Raw genomic sequence first — 18,015 nt, forward strand, 5'->3', positions numbered from 1 at the left:
TTTACTTCCTCATTTATCTGTCTCTCCATGTAAATCCACATCCACATCAACACCACAACGCTCCTTTACTTCCTCATTTATCTGTCTCTCCATGTAAATCCACATCCACATCAACACCACAACGCTCCTTTACTCCCTCATTTGTGTGTGTGTCTCTTCATGTAGGCTAACTCCACATCCACATCAACACCACAACGCTCCTTTACTCCCTCATTTGTATGTCTGTCTCTCCATATAGGCTAACTCCACATCCACATCAGCACCACAACGCTCCTTTACTCCCTCATTTGTGTGTCTGTCTCTCCATATAGGCTAACTCCACATCCACATCAGCACCACAACGCTCCTTTACCTCCTTCATTATCTGTCTGTCTCTGCATAATCATTTCTGAGTAAAAAAAGAAAAAATATTAAGCTTCACTGTAAGCAAGCTCCCTAGCACCTTTTCCTTACCGATTTATTTTGCTCATTGGACATTACTGCTCTCTTCTGTTATGTAAATTATTCTCATATCGCCACACTTGATATACAGAACGTGCAAAAGGATATTAACTAGCAATATATAAAAAAATAAATCGCAAAGGAAGAGGTGTTAGGGAGCCTTCTTACCCAACGACAGTACGGCCGTAGCCATGTATTTCCCGTTAACCCCTTCACGCTGAGGACGTACTTTTTCTGTTAGGTTTAGGCCCTTATTCTTGTCGGGTAAGATGCTCCCTAACACCGCTTCTTTAGTGGCTTATTTTTGGATACGGCTGCTTAGTATCCTTTTGTACGTTATCATTGCAGAGTATGGCGATATTAGAGAGATTTATATAACACGGAGATGTACAGCAAGGTGCAATCAAGCAAAATAAGTCTCCTAGGGAAGATGTTAGGGAGCCAAATAAGTCACCTAGGCAAAGATGTTAGGGGGGTCAAATAAGTTGCCTGGGAAAAGGTGTCAGGGAGAGAGAACCAAAATTAACTAAATAATGAATACCACACTACACCCCACCCAACCCCGATCCTACCCCACTGCACCCCACCCAACCCCGATCCTACCCCAGTGCACCCCACCCAACCCCGATCCTACCCCAGTGCACCCCACCCAACCCCGATCCTACCCCACTGCACCCCACCCAACCCCGATCCTACCCCACTGCACCCCACCCAACCCCGATCCTACCCCACTGCACCCCACCCAACCCCGATCCTACCCCACTGCACCCCACCCAACCCCGATCCTATCCCACCCAACCCCAATCCTACCCCATTGCACCCCACCCAACCCCAATCCTTCCCCTTTGCATCCCACCCAACCCCGATCCTACCCCACTGCACCCCACCCAACCCCGATCCTACCCCACTGCACCCCACCCAACCCCGATCCTTCCCCACTACACCCCACCCAACCCCGATCCTATCCCACCCAACCCCGATCCTTCCTCATTGCACCCCACCCAACCCCGATCCTACCCCACTGCACCCCACCCAACCCCGATCCTACCCCACTGCACCCCACCGTATCCTACCCCACTGGCCCCACCGAACCTCAATCCTACCCCACTGCGCCCCACCCAACCCCGATCCTTCCCCACTGCACCCCACCCAACCCCGATCCTACCCCACTGCACCCCACCCAACCTCGATCCTACCCCACTGCAACTTACAAGAAAGACTGACAGGCTGAGAGACATACATACACGCACACACACACACACACACACACACACACACACACACACACACACACACACACACACACACACACACACACACACACACACACACACACACACACACACAAACTCCTAGGCTCACATAACTCATTCCTTAGCCTGTATCCTTGTCCGTTAAGGAAGCTCCGTAATACCTTTTCCTAAGCGATTTATTTAGCTTTTTACATCTTACTTTCCTCTTCTGTGTTACACCAATCCATCCAACATGGCCACACTCGGCATAAATAATGTACAAAAGGATATTAACCCGCCATACTCCCCAAAATAAATCGCTAAGAGGTGTTAGGGAGCTTTCTTTGCCAAAGAGTATACGTCCCCTGGAATAGATTGCAAGAGTTTTCCAAACCATTCAAGGGTCAGTGATGCTACATTCTTTTTATTCTAACTTGGCCTAAAATTGCCATCTCCATCTGGAGGGCTGAGTTGTAGCAATAGATTAACACCAGAATATGATGCTGGTCACGAAGAAGTGCTATGGGAAGGAGGTAGAGCTGTGATATCCTCTTTTTCGAGTACTAGAATATAATGCTTGTCTCGAAGAAGTGCTACGGGAATGACACAGAGCCATAGTATTGTCTTTTTCCGTCACTGGGCTACGTGAAATGAGAGACAAAAGGACGATAATCTGGGCCAGGTTAAAGTTACAGAACTGTAGCATTAAAACTCAGGCTTTTGTGACCCACTCTCAGTTGGATACATGCTAATCACGAAGAAGTGCTATGGGAAGAATGTAGAGCCATAGCATTGTCTTTTTCCACCACTGAAGTACATGAAATAAACTGCAAAAAGGACGAAAATCAGCTTAGTAAAATCGTCTGGCATTAGTTGGACCAGGAGCCTAATAGAGTTTTCAGAATCGTGAGGTTATCGTACTGTACTCCTTTCACCTTAACTTGGCCATTTTCGTCCTCTTGCTGCTTATTTCACGTAGCTCAGCGGCAGGGAAGGACAAGTGCTATGGCTCTACTCTGCATCCTTTCCGTGGCACTTCTTCGTGACTAGCATCATATTCTAGTATTCGAGAAAGATCACATCACTGCTATACCTCCTTCCCATAGCACTTCTTCGTGACTAGCTTTCACATTGTAGTGTTAATCTCTCGTTACATCTCAGCATTAGAGACGGAGAGGTGGTAATTTTAGGCCAAGTTAGGGTAAAACAGTATAGTATTATTTCTGTGACTACTTTCACCATTATTAACACTGTCAGAATCCTGTGACACCCATTTTGGTACATAAAGCCATCTAACATTAATTTATAAATCTAGAACCATTCCGAGCATGAGAGGGGTATAATATTGCTTTCTCGAGACTGACTTGCCCTTTTCACCCATGCCGTGCGCCAACCGTTGGGTAAGAGCAAGTGGTAAGTGGTTCAGTGTGGGAGCCTTAACGTCACTTACCTCTCAACTTACACCTGCTCCACACGCCTTTGATTACACTTCCTGTCGTTCAGCAAAGTTCTTCGGCTCCCAAACCACCTACGTTTGATGTTTTTCCGCGTAATTTGGGAAGCACAGGGCCGTCATTACGTGCTGTGGCTGTGGCTGTGGGTTCCTCTTTCTCTAGATGTGGTTGGCGAACTGATTCCGATGCTTCAATATTAATCTGGCATTTTGCTGTGACATATGCGATCTGCACACACGAAATAAATGTGTATCTTCATAGGCGTGGTTTGTCTTTATATATGTCTATTTGTGTATCTGTCTATTTTTCTATCTATCTATCTAGCTAGCTGCCTGGCTGTTTGTCTATCTATCTATCTATTTATCTGTGTCATCATAGCAAAGCAAGCCCGGTCAGAAATAGAAAGACCTTCACAGACCAGAGAAAAATCAAACAGCGCACATTTCAGACACGACGTTGAACAGACACAGTTTATATTTACCTGTCTAACTACCTGTCTGCCTGTCTATCTATCTATCTATCTATCTTTACAACTATATTATTGCAAACTAAATCAAAAATAGGAAGACTCCACAAACTACAAGAAACCATACTAAGCATCAGTTCAAACGAGAAACAGAACAGGCACTACAAACTTTCAACCCAAACTCTTTTAAACAATAACAAAATAATAGTAATAATAATAATAATAATAATAACCATCATCATCATCATCATCATCATCATCATCATCATCATCATCATCATCATCATCATCATCATCTATCTTTCTTTTCAACCAATAAATCCGACATCCCTGGTGGCAGCATCAAAACTTCAACCATAATCTTATTCCTCAAGCAAGAACAACCCCTCCAGGAGAGACAGAAAAAGGAAAATAAAAAACTGCTTACCCCCAATGGAAACAGGATCCATTAATACACCTACACACTAGTTATGTCCTATTGACGAGGTTTCTAAAATCTCTCGACTCGACACTCCATGACCCGTATTTCCAGTCATCATGAGGCGGGAGTTTGGTGACATGGAAGACTCAATGGATGTGATCCTTTCAATTTCCATGACAAAAGGTATCTACATCTGTTATCTACCTACCTATCTATCTGTCTACCTGTGTATCTACCTATCTATCTATCTGTCCATCTACCTATCTCTTCGTCTCTGCCAATGTCTCTCTCTCATGTCACAAAGCGATTCTGTTTTTCGAGTTCGTTCAAATTCATCATAGCTAGCATGAAATGAAGAACGTATTATAGAAGGCGGAAAGGGAGGGGGAGACCGAGGATGAGATGGAGGGATGGAGTAGAGAGGCATAGGAAAGAGGGGGGTGTAAGCTGGGGGAGGACAGAGAAATGGCAGGGGACAGTGCGACAGGGGGCATTTGTTTGTGGCGACCCCATACGGGATTAAGGAGTCTGGCTATAGATGGATAGATAGATAGATTATGTACACATTTTAGTTAACAAAAAGGTATAGAATTCTTGTTATTAATACAGTCAGATAATTTTTTTCCAGAAATATTCGATTCAGATGTTGTTCTGCCTCTCAGCTCTAGAAAGCAATCATCTCCTGATAGTACAAACATCGTAAACATTTGGATATGAAAAAGAAAATTAAAAAAATCCATCTTTAATATATATACATTACCAGTACTTATTTTTTTTTACATGAAGTACAATAATATATAATGAAGGACTGTGCATAACTATAATAATCTATAAACTTTAACACAAAGATATGCAAACTTCAAACATCCTTCGATTCTGGGATTTTGAGTGAGAGAGTATAGAAAGACGAATGGACACAGAGACAAAAGTTCGCCTAATATTTCATCACTTCTACTTCTTTCTCTACCTCTACTGGCTAATATTCCTAAGCTGAGAGAAGTTTGGGGTTCAACTACCTAATATTCCTAAGCTGAGAGAGGTTTGGTATTACCCTACTGACTAATATTCTAGGCTGAGAGGGGCTTGGTACCCTATTACTTCTAGAAATATTCCTAAGCTGAAAGAGGCTTGGTATTACTTCTATAAATATTCCTAAGCTTAGAGAGACATGGGGTTCTGCTATTTAATATTCCTAAGCTGAGGGAGGCTTGGTGTTACTTTTCTGACTAATATATTCTAAGCTGAGAGAGGCTTAGTATTACTTCTATTAATATCTCTAAGCTGAGATAGACATGAGTTTCTGCTAGCTAATATTCCCAAGCTGAGATAGACATGAGTTTCTGCTAGCTAATATTCCTAAGCTGAGATAGACATGAGTTTCTGCTGGCTAATATTCCTAAGCTGAGATAGACATGAGTTTCTGCTAGCTAATATTCCTAAGCTGAGATAGACATGAGTTTCTGCTAGCTAATATTCCTAAGCTGAGATAGACATGAGTTTCTGCTGGCTAATATTCCCAAGCTGAGAGAGGCTTGGTATTACTTCTACTAGTATTCCCAAGCTGAGAGAGGCTTCGTACGTTTCTCTACCCACAAATGATTCCCCTTGAGATGGTGCGTCTGGGAGGAAAGTGGTAGACATGAACTAAGAGTAAAATAGCGCAGTGGAACAGTAGGCGAATTTTTGTCCCTGAACAGTATAAGTGACAGTATAAGAGACAGAAAAAATATATGACAACAGGATAAGGTGAGAATACATGATACGGGAGAGTATAGCATAAGAATAGATTTGTGTATAGGATAGATTCTGATATCGGACGGATTGATGTATGAGATGGTATATTTCACTGGAATTAAAGGAGAATAGGACAAGGATAGCAGAGTGGAAACCAAAGTATGAGACAGATCAATATTCAGAGCAGACCAGTGTATTTACAGCTGCAGAAAATAGGACAAGGATAGACAAGGTTATAATTCAGACCAATCAATATTTAGGACTAGTCAGTGTATGAAAGGAAAATTTATGGGCTAAGACAAGGATAGACCATTATACAGGGCAGACCAGTGTATACAGAAGATGATACTGGATAGGAGAAAGTCCACGACAAGGATAGGCAAATGTATATATAGGATTTGAAAATGTAAACAGTGGAACGAGAGAGAGAAAACAGGACAGATAATGTGTTGTGTTATGTTGTGTTTTGTGTGTGTGTGTGTGTGTGTGTGTGTGTGTGTGTGTGTGTGTGTGTGTGTGTGTGTGTGTGTGTGTGTGTGTGTGTGTGTGTGTAATGAGAGTCACAACAGAAATAATTAACTCTAATAGGAACACATCTAATGACTGAATATTCTTCGATGGCCATGGGCTTGGATATGAGAAAATTGTTTTAGGCATCATAGACAGACAGACAGACAAATATAGGTAGACACAGACAGACAGACAATTACAGATAGATAAAGAAACCTGGGTCTGGTCACCATCTGGGTTGTGTCACCACCTGGAGTTTGACACCACTTGGATTGATGCATGAGTATGGTGCTAGTCACGAAGAAGTGCAATGGAAAAGATGTAGAGCTGTAGTGTTGTCATGCTGTGCCACTGAGCTAAAGGAAATGAGCAGCAAAAGGAAGGAAATTGCCAAGTTAAAGTGAATCGCCTGTAGATTATGTAGAGTGACAAGATACAACACTAATATAATACTGTATGGTAACTACGGATCTTGAACTTGGGGGCGAGGTCATACAGTGTGAATCAGGGATAAGGGACTGAATAGAGAGGCTGCTAGAGATCGAGCACCGTGGAGAAGCCGCCATTAGGTGACCCACGGCCAACGCAAGCATACTGGACCTTTTATACACGAAATGTTACTTGGGGTAGCGGTGGATTTGGTGATGTGTTATTCCTTGCCGTCGTCTGTTTAAGCGTTTCCCCTTCCCTCCACTGTTTCCTTCCCTCCTTTTTTCCTCTCTTCGTCCTTTTCTCTTCTCCGGCTCTTCTCTTCATGTTTTTCACTCCATCATTTCCATCTCTTCATTTCTCCTTCCCTAAACTTGTTCCTTCATGTAATTCTCTGTTCATCATTTCCTTCTCTCCATTTCTTCCCTGCCTCCATTCCTCTTCACTCCATCTCTCTTTCCTTTTGTCCTCCTTTCCGTGTCTCCTTCTCTCGTCCACCTTTTTCTTTTTCTTTCCTCGTCTCTAGTTTCTCGTGTCTCTGTCCTGTGCGAAAATCAAAGTTTTAGCCAAACCTGTCTCTTATCTTTCCCTTCGCCTTTCCTCCTCTCCCCTTCCTTTTTCCCTCCACTCTTTCCTCCTCTCGCTCCTCACCCTCCTTCTTTCTTTGTTGCTCCGCTGGCATCAGGCTCTCATTTCTCTGTGCTCGAATGTGCCTTAGCCAGACCTGTTTCATGTCTTTCCTTCTTCATTTCCTTCCTTCTCCGTCCTTCTTCCCTCCACTCTTTCCTCTTCTCTACTATCTCTCATTTTCTCACTCTCTCTCTTGCTCCAGCGGCATCGGGGCCTCATTGTGCTCAAATGTACCTTGTTTCTTGTCTTTCCTTCTTCATTTCCTTCCTTCCTTCTTCTTCCCTCCACTCTTCCCTCATCTCTGTCTTCTCTTATTTTCTAACTCTCTCTGTTGCTCCGCTGGCATCGGGGTCTCATTCGTCTGTGCTGAAATATACCTTAGCCAGACTTGTTTCTTGTCTCATTTTTTTTTTCTCTCCATCCTTTCCTCTATCTTCTTTCATTTTCTCACTCTCTCTGTTGCTCCAGCTGCATCGGCCTTTCATTCCTCTTCGCCCACCAGTGCCTAAGCCACACATTCTGCTTGTCGGGGTGGCAGCAGAGGTAGTAGAGGGCTAGGAACACCAGGCCGCCCCCCGCCCCGCCAAACATCACTCCCAGCCCGAGGTCGTGGTAGTAGTTGTGGGGGTCGCCGTAGTGCCACAGGAGGGCGATGATGATGTGCTCCCCCAGCGTCAGGAGGTAGTAAAGGCCGATGCGAAGAATCTAGTTTGGGCGAGAGAGATGAAGAGAACTGTAAATATCGGTAAATCAATCAGTCGGTAAATAAATATGTAAATAAATCCTTCTCTCCCTCTCTATCCATTCATCCATCTGTTAGTCAATATCTATCTATCTATCCATCCATCTACCTACCTACCGTACCTATCCATCCATCCATCCATATATACATCTATCCATCCATCTGTCTATCTCTCACTGCATTCGCTCTACAAGGCAAAAATAGGAAGAAGACATGGACGAAGACGACGAAGAACAAAAACAGGAAGAAGACGAAGAAGAAGACCAAGACGGAGACGAAGCAGAACAGACGAAAGAAAAACTGAGTACACCTGCCTACCTGTCTGCCGGGTGAGGTAGTGACGAAGGAGAAGAGGTAGACGCCCCCGAAGGCTATGGAGTTAACCAGGGACATCTCCGCCACGTCGAAGTATATCCATAGGGTGTGGAGGAGCCAGCGTAGGGTGATGGGCAGCCACAGCCAGTCGAAGTGTACCACCCACAGCACAGCATACGCCACCACACGCGAACCTGCAGGCGTGTGTCGTCATCATCATCATCATCATTAGTATCATCATCCTTTTCGTCATCATCGTCGTCGTCATCATTAATATTACTATCCTTATCATCATCATGTTCATCATCGTTGTCGTCGTCTTCATTAGCATTATCATCATCACCATTATAGTCTTCGTCAACTTTATTATTATTATTATTATCTTCTTCATCATTATTATTATTGTCATCCGTATCATCAGTCATCATCATCATCATCACCGTCATCGTCCTCCTCATCACCATCATCTCAGGGCCACATTAATCAACTCTCCTCTAATGTATTGTATAAAATAGCTTATATATACACACCTGTCTTCACTCATACACCTACCAAACACCGCAGAATCTTATCAGCGTGAATCCTGCGTTATTCATAAGAGATACTTTTTCAACTTCATATGACTAGATTAACTTGAATTTGGCTCTCTGTTATCTTGCTTTTATTTTATCTTGAAGGGAAGAATCTTGCGGACTTCTAGCCTTTGGTTCCTTCTTCCTTGTATTAAAAGGAAAAAATCCTGCCTGTGGACCCACCTATTGCCAACAGCTGCCAACAGTAAATGGCAGCCTCAGCGGGCAGTGACAACACCCCCTTGCTCTGCCACCCGTCCTGTCGCCTGCTGGTGGGGTCCGCCGCCTTGCTCCTAGTGTTCGCCAGGTGCCACGCCAACTTGTTCATGGACACGTAGTGCACCACGCCCAGGGTCATGGTGCACGCCAGCTTCGCCACCACTGACCCCAGCCGCACCAACCGTACCGTCTCCGGGTCTGTCTCCTCGCTGACCACACTGCCCGCTGCCCAGACACACACACAATGGTTACTGGCGAAGGAGCGGCAGGTGTGGAGGGCGTGTGTTGTGTGTTTGTGTGGCAGGTTTGGAGGATATGTAATGTGTTTGGAAGGCAGGTTTGGAGGATGTGTGTCATGTGTTTTGGAGGCAGGTTTGGAGGATATAATGTGTCCTTCAGCTTTGAAATTAATGTGTTCATCTTTAACGTATTTCTGTATCATAAGTGAGCACTATTTCATTTTTATTCGTCACTTTTAAAGCCTTATGTCACATTCATCCCTATGCCTTCGCTCGTTTTTCTAAATGAATAAAAGAACGGCATAAATTATGAAACAGTACACTTACCCAGGACAATGATGGCGGCAGGAAAGAGAGAGATTTGTAAGTTAGATTGACAGGGTTATTTAGGTTATAATCATAGGTAATACACAGATATAGTACTGCCAATAGAGTATACTTAAGCGGGAAGAGAGTGAATAGTGATTTTGCTCTGCTCACGTCCTACAAACTCTTCACTGATGTGCAAGATCTTTAGAAGGGGTGTGTGAGATGATGGACAGGGCATCCGTACCAATAGTTCCTCTCCGTTTCACTCTGCCACTATCTGTCTGTCTATCTGTCTATCTATCAGTCTATCTATCCACCTATCTATCTATAATCCTAATGTAAGTTAATGGTAACTAAGATGTAAATATGTCACTTAGTTCAGAGTTAACAAGTTGGATTGTAGATTACGTTAGGTCGGTTTTGGTTAGATCAGGCTAGGATGAGGATGGCTAGGTTTGGTAAGGTAGGTCTGTGATTGGTCAGTAGGTTGGGTCTAGGATTGGTCAGGTTGGGTTAGACCAGGCTCGACAGGATCAAGACAGGTTCGGTCAGTTAGGGTTTGATCAGGTTATATCAGGCTAGCTTGGGTCAGATTAGGTTATGTCAGGTTAGGCTGGGTTACGGAAGGTTGGGATGGGTTTAAAAAAATGGACATAGGTTGGGCTGACTATGGGTAGGTTGGGTCACATGAGGTTAAATTAGGATAAAACATTGACCTTACCCGGTGTGGTGGTGGTGATGGTGGTGATATTGGTGGTGTCGGTGGTGGTGTTGTGAGAGGCAGCGTGTGGGTGGGGGACGTAGCCTGGTGGTGGTGACTGCAGGAGCTGGGCCAGGTTTAGCACCACGATGGGCGCGTCCTCGAGGAAGATGATCACCAGCCGCAGCAACGCCACCTCCGCGATCTCCATCATATATTTCTCGAAGTTGCGGGACTCCAGGGCGAACTTCTTGTTCCTCCAGTGTTTCCTCGCCCGCCGCCCATACACCCACGCATCAATGTACCTGAAAATGTCCACACACTTTCTCCACTATGTCTGGGTTGTATAAGTCACAGAGAAGTAGGGAAATTTTCAGAATAAGTGAGACCCGTGTCCATGGCCACATATTAATTTTTTAGAAAGCATTAAATTCAGTTCAAACAATGGCAGTGTTGAGAGTAACTCGAGGTATATGTGTGAAAGAACATGTCAAAAAACTAGAAAATACTTAGATAGATCGCACAGGTACCACTACAGAGAGCGATTGGTTTGCATAGGTAGCTACAAAGATGCTGACCCGATAGCATTAGGGTTCGCTGGGGCCCGGGGCTAGGCTGGGCAGACGGGGGAGTAAAAATTAAAGATGCTGTTGCTTTACCTGAGAATGGGGCTGATGGGGAAGAAGAGGACCCTGATGATCCACTTGGCAGGGCGTCTAATGGGGGTCTGCTCGTGGGCCATCAGATACCTGGTTGGGCAAGGTAGAGTATAATAAACCTCTATCGACTACAGGAAGGTCAAAATCTTCTCCTTGATTACGACCTCCTTTAAATGGGTGACGTGTGATGTATTTTTCATTATTCATTTTTATTCAAAACTGGATTTTTTTTTCGAACTGAGGGGATTAGATATAGAAGTATTTGTTTAGCTTTTCATTGAATCTTGTCACGAATTGAAGTGGTGAAGGGTTGTACAATAAACTCTCTCTCTCTCTCTCTCTCACACACACACACACACACACACACACACACACACACACACACACACACACACACACACACCTTAGTGCTCACTCATTGTCACTTTCGTCATGTATTTTTCCACTCTTCCTCCTCCTCCCTCATCTCTCTCTCTCTCTCTCTCTCTCTCTCTCTCTCTCTCTCTCTCTCACCACTGCAGGCTCTTGTATCCAGCGTAGAGGTTGGGCAGGAGGAAACAGAAGAATATGAACCACGCCGATCTGGCCATCCCGCCCTGGAAGTGGGCCGCACAAACCCATAGGTCAAGGCAAAGGTCAGCCACGTAGAAGGTCACGGAGAACCAGATGAAGAGCTGCAGAGAAGGCCTGAGATTAGTGCCTATCGACCACACGAAGGGTCAAAGTCTTCTCCTTGAATAAACAGATGGAAAGTGGAAATCTATTTGTTATCCTCTCGAATCATCACCCACAATAAATTCCTCTGAGCAATACTTCATTTTCACCTTTTATTTACACACACACACACACACACACACACACACACACACAAGGCTACATGATCCTGTGTGTGTGTGTGTGTGTGTGTTTGTGTGTACTGTGCTTACGTTTCCTAATTCCTACCCTCATACATCACTTCCTTCTTAGTCCACTCGCCACTGCCCACCTGAACACCCAAACCTTGAACACTCCCACCCACACCACCCTCCCCGTCACACACACACACACACATGCAGCCTAAATCAGTAGTCATGCACCTTCATCATCACCCCACTACACACACACACACACACACACACACACATGCAACCTAAATCAGTAGTCATGCACCTTCATTATCACCCCACTACACACACACACACACACACACACACACACACACACACACACATGCAACCTAAATCAGTAGTCATGCACCTTCATCATCACCCCACTACACACACACACACACACACACACACACACACACACACACACACACACACACACATGCAACCTAAATCAGTAGTCATGCACCTTCATTATCACCCCACTAGAGAGACACTGCCACACCCTCACTTGCATTTACACCCACACATACACCCACACCCACATATCACTACCACTGTTAACTTAATGTGACTTTCACCATCAGATAAAATAGTGTAAAATTATCCTTCCATTCCTCACTTCCTATGAAACATCAATTTTAATATATATTCTGGAAGCTGGTTTTTCTCACTATTTCCTGCCAGTTTCAGATGGAGGGCTTGCCGGGTTGGGGGGAGGGGTGCTTTACAGCTTTATTATCCTTGTCTGTAACTCATAAATTGATTCTACTTGTTATAACTCACTCAATAATAACTAGCCTCAAAAGGACCAATAGATTTGCTTGTGTTTGCGTGTCTTTGTATTCCTTTGCCTCTGTACACAACTAAACTCAGATCCACATTCACACCCGCACCCACACCATATTTCACATCCCCACCCACATTCACACCCGCACCCCCACCCACACAATATTTCCCATCCCCACCCACATCTTCGCCCACCCTCCCGCCCCCACCCCCACCCACACCTCCCAGCATCAGTAGGCCGAACACCCAATTATTCTCCCTTACCTACACCCACCCTCATCTACACCTCCTCGGGTCAACGCCTTCACACACACACACACACACACACACACACACACACACACACACACACACTGTTTTTAGAGGTTAACACTTTCTAGTCATATCAAGGCCATCACTTATTGGACGGTCTGTGTGGTCTATATATAACCCATCTCTCTCTCTCTCTCTCTCTCTCTCTCACACACACACACACACACACACACACACACACACACACACACACACACACACACACATTCTGTCTTCTCATCCTGTTTACCTAGTGCTTTCATGCGTCATTTCCTTTTCACTCACCCTTCCCATTCTTCCATCACCACCCTCCCTCGCCCACACACACACACACACACACACACACACACACACACACACACACGGTAGGAGAAAAGATGACGAACATCTCACCAGTCGATGAAGAATATAGGAGGCAGCGAACTTTCAGAAAAAAATGAAAATAGTCGAAAAAAAATATCAGAATGAATATTTCAGATCATTAATTAGGTCAGCACTTAATATGCATCAATAAAACAGAACATTCTTACTTCTCTATCACTGTTTTCATCTCATACATGTAGATATCATAGTCAGCTCCGTATCAGACACACACGAAGAGCCAACGTAATTTTTCTTGCCTGTTTTTCTTTATGGCTTCTTTAACTACTGCTTGGTAGAACGAATTTCGGGAAGTGCAAAGACTGGTAGAGAGGAGTGTGTGAGGAAGGGGTAAGGCAACGTTATGCAGGGGACAGGGCGACAGGGAGGCTATTTGTGGCCAACCCTTCTGGGATTCAGGTGTTTGGCTCTAGATAGATAGAAAAAGATAGATAGATAGCAGAGACCAGTCACAAGATGGATGCCAAGCTAGAGGGACTGAAGTCATGAAGACATGCTGAAAAGAGTGAATTTACCCTCTATATCACAAATAAGAGAGGATATATTCTTTGGTTAGGCCTTGTTCTGTCATGGTTTTTCCTCCTCGCTGGACTTAACCTCACTGAGTCCTTAGCTGGGAAAAAATGGACTGGGTGATGATGATGATGGTGATGATGAAGAGGAGGAGGATAAGGAGGAGGATGGTGATGATGATGATGATGATAAGGAGGAGGAGGAGGAGCAGGAAGAGGAGCAGGAAGATGATGATGATGATGATGATGATGATGATGATGATGATGATGATGATGATGATGAAGACGCATGCGTAATAGGAAAGAGTGGAATTGAACATGATACGAAATGATACCTACAAAGCTTCGAAAATTGCATGTCGTAAGAAGTGATATGGAAGTGAAGATCATCATTTTCTGAAGAGCAAAATCATCTCGTTGATCGTAGCTACCAGATCTATCTATCTATCTATCTATTGCCAGACGCCTTAATCCCGTTTGGGGTGGCCACAAACAAATCGCCTCCAAGTCGCCCTGTCCCCCGCCATTTCACTCCCCTGCTCCCAACTCACACCCCCCTCTCTCATACACCTCTCCACCCCATCCCTCCATCTCATCCTCGGCCTCCCCCTCCCTCTTCCCCCCTCCACCTCACTCACATACACTCTCTTCGTCAGTCTTTCACCCTCCATCCTCTCCACATGGCCAAACCACCTCAGTGTGTTCCTCATAACGCTTCCTATCACATCCACACCACAACGCTCCTTTATATCCTCATTCGTCAGCCTGTCTCTCCATGTGACTCCACAGGCTCCTCTTAAATAACTCATTTCCACTGCTCTCACTCTTGACTTGTGTCCTTCCAACAACGTCCAAGCTTCACTTCCATACGTTAGAGTTGGTATCACAATACTGTCATGTAGTAACTTTTTCACTTCCATGCTCACTTCCTTGTTTCTTATCACTGCTTTCAAAGAACCAGCAACCTTTCTTCCCTGCTGTACCCTTTCAAGCACTTCACCCTCCAAACCTCCATCCATACTCATCACACTACCCAAGTACTTAAACGTACTCACATTTTCCAATACCTCACCATCCAACCTCGCTGTACATTCACTGACTTCACCTCTCTCAAAGACCATCACTTTACTCTTCCCTAAATTCACCTTTAGATTCCGTTTCTTACACACTCTCCCAAACTCATCCACCAAGCCTTGCAGCTCCCCTTCGTCTTCACTCAACAACACAGTATCATCTGCAAACAACAGTACAGGGAGTTTCCAAACACTATCCTCTCTCACCAGGGCCACTCCAACATCCACTACCCTACCTTGTACCTCTTTTATTACCCCATCCATGTACAGATTGAACAACCATGGAGACATGACACATCCCTGTTTCAACCCAACTTTCAATGAGAAAAATTCACTTAGTTCACCATCCACACGCACTGCAGCCTTCGCACCAGATGCTGTTAAATAATAATAATAATAATAATAATAAATGTATGATAATTAACTGAAGAGATATTACAAACCTGGATCATTCTGTAATAAAAAATAGTCAGGTAAGAACACACACACACACACACACACACACACACCACGAGCACAGTCATGCATGTTCACGGACACGCACTCACCTTCCCTCTCTCTCTCTCTCTCTTTCAAACATGAAAGTAAACAAATCTGCGAAATCTAAACCTTAAATCTCTCTCTCCTCTCTTTCTTTCTCTCTCTCTCTCTCTCACCTCGTGCCTAAGGGTAAATCGGCAGTGTGGGTTGTCCTCTGAGACCAGGCTCTCCACGGACTCCCGAATCCGGACTCTTGTTGAACAGTTTAACGTCGACATATTTCTCTTTTCTCTTTTTCTTTTTTTTTTCACACTTTTTCTACCGTCACGTCTCTCTCTCTCTCTCTCTCTCTCTTTCACAGCCACCACAGCCTTCTCTTTCTCTCTTTCTTTCTTTCCTTACAGCCACTACGTTTCTCTCTTTCTTTCTCTCTTTACAATTACCACGTTTCTGTCTTTCACACCTTCATAAACATCACGATTTATTTTCTCTCTTTCACATCTCCACTGTAACAACGTTTCTCTTTTTCTTTCACTATTATCAAATTTCTCTTCCGTCCTTCCCTTTTTTTCCTTTCCCTCCTTCCTTTCTTCCCTCCTTCTTTCTTTCGTTCCTTCTTTCCTTTCTTTCTTCCTTCTTTCCTTTCTTTCTTCCTTCTTTCCTTTCTTTCTTCCCTCCTTCCTTCTTTCCTCTCTTCCTTCCTTCCTTATTTATTTTTCTTGCCCACGTAAGGAATTAAAAGAAAGACAATATTTTCTTAAGGTTAATTGGTTCTTCAGGTGATTTTCTTAAGGTAATTGGTTCTTCAGGTGATTTTCTTAAGGTAGCCTAATTGGCTCTTCAGGTGATTTTCTTAAGGTAATTGGTTCTTCAGGTGATTTTCTTAAGGTTAATTGGTTCTTCAGGTGAGTTTCCTAAGGTAATTGGTTCTTCAGGTGATTTTCTTAAGGTAATTGGTTCTTCAGGTGATTTCCTTAAGGTAATTGGTTCTTCAGGTGATTTTCTTAAGGTAACTGGTTCTTCAGGTGATTTTCTTCAGGTTAATTGGTTCTTCATGTGATTTTCTTATGGTAATTGGTTCTTTAGGTGATTTTCTTCAGGTTAATTGGTTCTTCAGGTGATGTTCTGGTTAATTGGTTCTTCAGGTGATTTTCTAAGGTAACTGGTTCTTCAGGTGATTTTCTTAAAGTTATTGTTTTCTTTGGTGATTTTCTCAAGTGATTTAAACTAAGGAAGTCTCTCTCGGGCTCATGGACTCCGTAGCGTCAACGCAGACTGGATTTCGTTAACCAGCGGGTCATTTACTTCATTAAACCTCATGGGATATTAGATTAACTTTTATTTTCGTCGATAAACGCCTCTGGTTCAAGCACTGCCTCTCTCGTTAAACACCCGGTCAATGTTTTTCATGTTCGATGCTTTCCAGTCTTCTCGTTAAGCGCTAAAGTTGTGCTATCACGCCGTTTACTCGTTTAACGCAAGTCTAACACCACAGCCTTATCACTGAGTTTAGCACCATATCACTTCTGGTCTATTAACTTTTTTAAATATTTATCTTATGTGCTGCAAATTCATGTTATCTCCAATTTTTATCTACAACCATTTCCGTTCTTTCCAAACCTTCGATAAATGCTACAATAATTCGTCCTTACTCATTACTTTCGTGTTTTTCTGGAGTCTACAATGCACTGCCTCGTTCAACACCATGACATCACCTCGACCAACGTTAAACACCGCAATCATTGTTCGTTGAGCGCGGCGAGGCTGGTGGGTGAACGTTCCTCACGCCATATTGTCTCGTTTGACGGGGTAAGTTTTCGCTCGATACACTTCGCTCACCAAACATCCTCTTCCCAGAGTTATTTCTTTTTCCATATTTTTACAACACAACGACCACTACCATTCACAGTTCGTCATCCTTATTGTATTCGGTGTATTTTCATCCTCTTCCTTCCACTGTATTGCATTATTCATCATACATTTCATGATTTCATACATCCTTGAGTTCTATACACTCCGTTGACTACTGGCGCCTTACGCTCCACTGTTGCCAATGCTGCATCTCGAAATACAAACTTTTCCTTTTATTTTGCTGTATTTTCCGGCTGTTATCTGTTACACCAGCGCAGTATTCAGCTTTATACACTAACACAGGCTGTATTTATCCTTGGTAATGCATTTATACACCACATACTGCCTCGTGAGCAGCGGTTCTCCTTTACAACACCAAACTGGTACCAACACATTCCCTTCTTCACTTCACGATCCCGTATCATTTCCAACGTTGTACTCAGTCTCTCGCCTCTTTAACTCCGCACAAATGTACTCCACCTCCCTACTGTACATTTAAGCACCTGTACACCTTCTCAGTGCTGTTCTGTGCTGCTGTGTTCCCGGTGTACATACGCGCAGCTGTGTGTGCGCGTCCGTACGGTCTGGCGTGTGGGAAGGGAGTGAGTGTGTGTGTGTTCGTGGCAAGGGAAACAGGTGCAGCAGCCTACCAGCTTCTCGTGTACACCTCAACATATGGGAGGGTTGGATGGTTGGGGGA

The 18,015-nt window shown here is 44.0% G+C and overlaps 1 protein-coding gene across 1 annotated transcript; it reads right to left on the reverse strand.

Moving 5' to 3' along the window:
- Nucleotides 1-731: 731 nt before the first annotated feature.
- LOC145415066 (XK-related protein 4-like) lies at nt 732-16,262 on the reverse strand. The gene is made up of 8 exons (XM_080284480.1): nt 15,641-16,262; nt 11,586-11,746; nt 11,073-11,162; nt 10,496-10,718; nt 9,130-9,370; nt 8,378-8,568; nt 7,798-8,022; nt 732-788 (listed from the first exon to the last, which is right to left on the reverse strand). The coding sequence occupies exons 1-8, from the start codon at nt 15,740-15,742 to the stop codon at nt 732-734; spliced, it is 1,290 nt and encodes a 429-aa protein (XP_080140606.1). The 5' UTR covers nt 15,743-16,262.
- Between the last annotated feature and the right edge of the window lie 1,753 nt (nt 16,263-18,015).

This window comes from Coenobita brevimanus, chromosome 101, assembly GCF_032717465.1.
Source record: "Coenobita brevimanus isolate Jiangsu-jjx chromosome 101, ASM3271746v2, whole genome shotgun sequence".
Taxonomy (NCBI): Eukaryota; Metazoa; Arthropoda; class Malacostraca; order Decapoda; family Coenobitidae; genus Coenobita; species Coenobita brevimanus.

What these genes read in the sequence shown, in the direction of transcription:
- LOC145415066 (XM_080284480.1), bottom strand. Translation starts at nt 15,742, where the DNA reads ATGTCGACGTTAAACTGTTCAACAAGAGTCCGGATTCGGGAGTCCGTG. An exon ending in GATTTACCCTTAGGCACGAG is followed by an intron (nt 11,747 to 15,640) that starts GTGAGAGAGAGA and finishes CCTTCTCTGCAG; the next exon opens with CTCTTCATCTGGTTCTCCGT. An exon ending in TTGGCAGCTGTTGGCAATAG is followed by an intron (nt 8,569 to 9,129) that starts GTGGGTCCACAG and finishes ACACGCCTGCAG; the next exon opens with GTTCGCGTGTGGTGGCGTAT.